This window comes from Propithecus coquereli, unplaced genomic scaffold, assembly GCF_000956105.1.
Source record: "Propithecus coquereli isolate 6110/MARCELLA unplaced genomic scaffold, Pcoq_1.0 Scaffold168, whole genome shotgun sequence".
Taxonomy (NCBI): domain Eukaryota; kingdom Metazoa; phylum Chordata; class Mammalia; order Primates; family Indriidae; genus Propithecus; species Propithecus coquereli.
This window is the reverse complement of record NW_012141413.1, coordinates 2,488,474-2,490,097: the sequence shown is the minus strand read 5'-3', so window position 1 is coordinate 2,490,097 and position 1,624 is coordinate 2,488,474. Positions and strand designations below refer to the sequence as shown.

General features: G+C 34.9%; 1 protein-coding gene across 1 annotated transcript in view; it reads left to right on the top strand.

Moving 5' to 3' along the window:
• Positions 1 to 1,624, top strand: part of RNF17 (ring finger protein 17) — a 69,094-nt gene that overhangs the window by 60,710 nt on the left and 6,760 nt on the right. Inside the window, exon 8 of the mRNA XM_012641673.1 lies at positions 259 to 315. Within this exon, the coding sequence (XP_012497127.1) occupies positions 259 to 315 (57 nt within the window). The remainder of the gene's footprint in view (positions 1 to 258; positions 316 to 1,624) is intronic.

The window sequence follows — 1,624 nt, the reverse complement described above, 5'->3', positions numbered from 1 at the left end:
ACACCCAGCTAATTTTTTTTTTCTTTTTTGTAGAGATGAGATCTCACTGTGTTGCCCAGGCTGGATTTTTGAGGATTCTTATTGTTGAAAAATTAAGATCGTAAGATTACTCAGAACATTAGAGTTTCTGAAGTAACTAAATCAATACCAATAAGGACATGCACCCAGGTTTTGTGGGGAAGAAATATGAAAGTGCCTTAAAACAATGTTATATAGTTCAAGGTGGTTTTACTCATTAATAATACTATATTATTTCAGAAACCAACAGATTACAATAAAAAGTATGAGGAGGAGGAATGGGAAATAAGGTTTGAGGTAAGTAGCAATCCAAATACTTTAGAAACTTTGGATACTTCATCAATATAAAGGATCTGATACAGGACAGGAAGTAAGAGTTTTTTTATATAGCAGCTTGAGACTTTCTTATATGCCATAGAATTCACCTTTTTAAAACGTACAATTTGGTGGTTTTTAGCATTCACTGAGTTTTGCACCCATCACCACTGTCTAATTCCAGAACATACCATCACCCCGGAAAAAGCTCTATACCAACAACAGTCATTCCCCATTCTTCTCTTCCCCAGCTTCATGGCAACCACTTAATCTTCTGTCTTTCTGGATTTGCCTATTCTGGACAATTCATTTAAATGGAATCGGATAATATGTGGTCCTTTGTCACTGACTTTTCACTTAGCATGGTGTTTTCAAGGTTCATGCGTGTTGTAGTATGTGTTAGTACTTGAGTCCTTTTTATTGACAAAATTACATTGTATGGATATATTTTGTTTATGCACTGATCTGTTGATGGACACGTGGGTTTCCATCTTTTTGTGATTGTGAGTAATGCTCATCATGAACAAGTTTTTAGGCAGACGTGTATATTTTCCCTTCTCTTGGGCATATGTCTCGGAGTGGAATTACTGAGTCTTATGGTAACTGTGTTTAACAATCTAAGGAACTCCAAGGCTTCCCTAGAGTGGCTGCACCACATTGCCTTTGCGCTAGTATTGTGTTAGGGTCCCTCCTCACCAGGTCACCATTGTAGTCTGAATCTCTAGCCATCCTAGGATATATGTGAAGTGGTGTATCACTGTGGTTTTGATATGCATTTCCCTGATGATTAGTAATGTCGAGCATCTTTTCACGTGGCTTATTGGCTATCTGTATATTTTCTTTGGAGAAATCTCTTCCTATCTACTGTCCATTTATAGTTGGGTTATTTATCTCTTTATTGTTGAGTTATAAGAATTCTTTATATCGTCTATATGCAAGTCCCTTATCAGATACGATTGCAAATATTTTCTCCCATTCCGTAGGTTGTCTTTTCACTCTCTTGATAGTGTCCTTTTAAGCACAAAAGTTTTTAATTTTCATGAACTCCAATGTATGTTTTTTCTTTTGTCACTTGTGCTTTTTGGTGCACAAAGAGTTTTAATGAATAAAACTTTGTAGTTTATTAGTAGATTTTCATTCCTGTAAATGATAATCATGAAAATAATGCACGCTTATTGTAAAGTGCTCATTATAATACTTTGTAACAAATTAGTAAAATTCAACAGTGGACAATCACTTTTTGCTGAACTTTCCTAGATTGAAATATTTTTCTGTTTTGTTTTTTGATTAG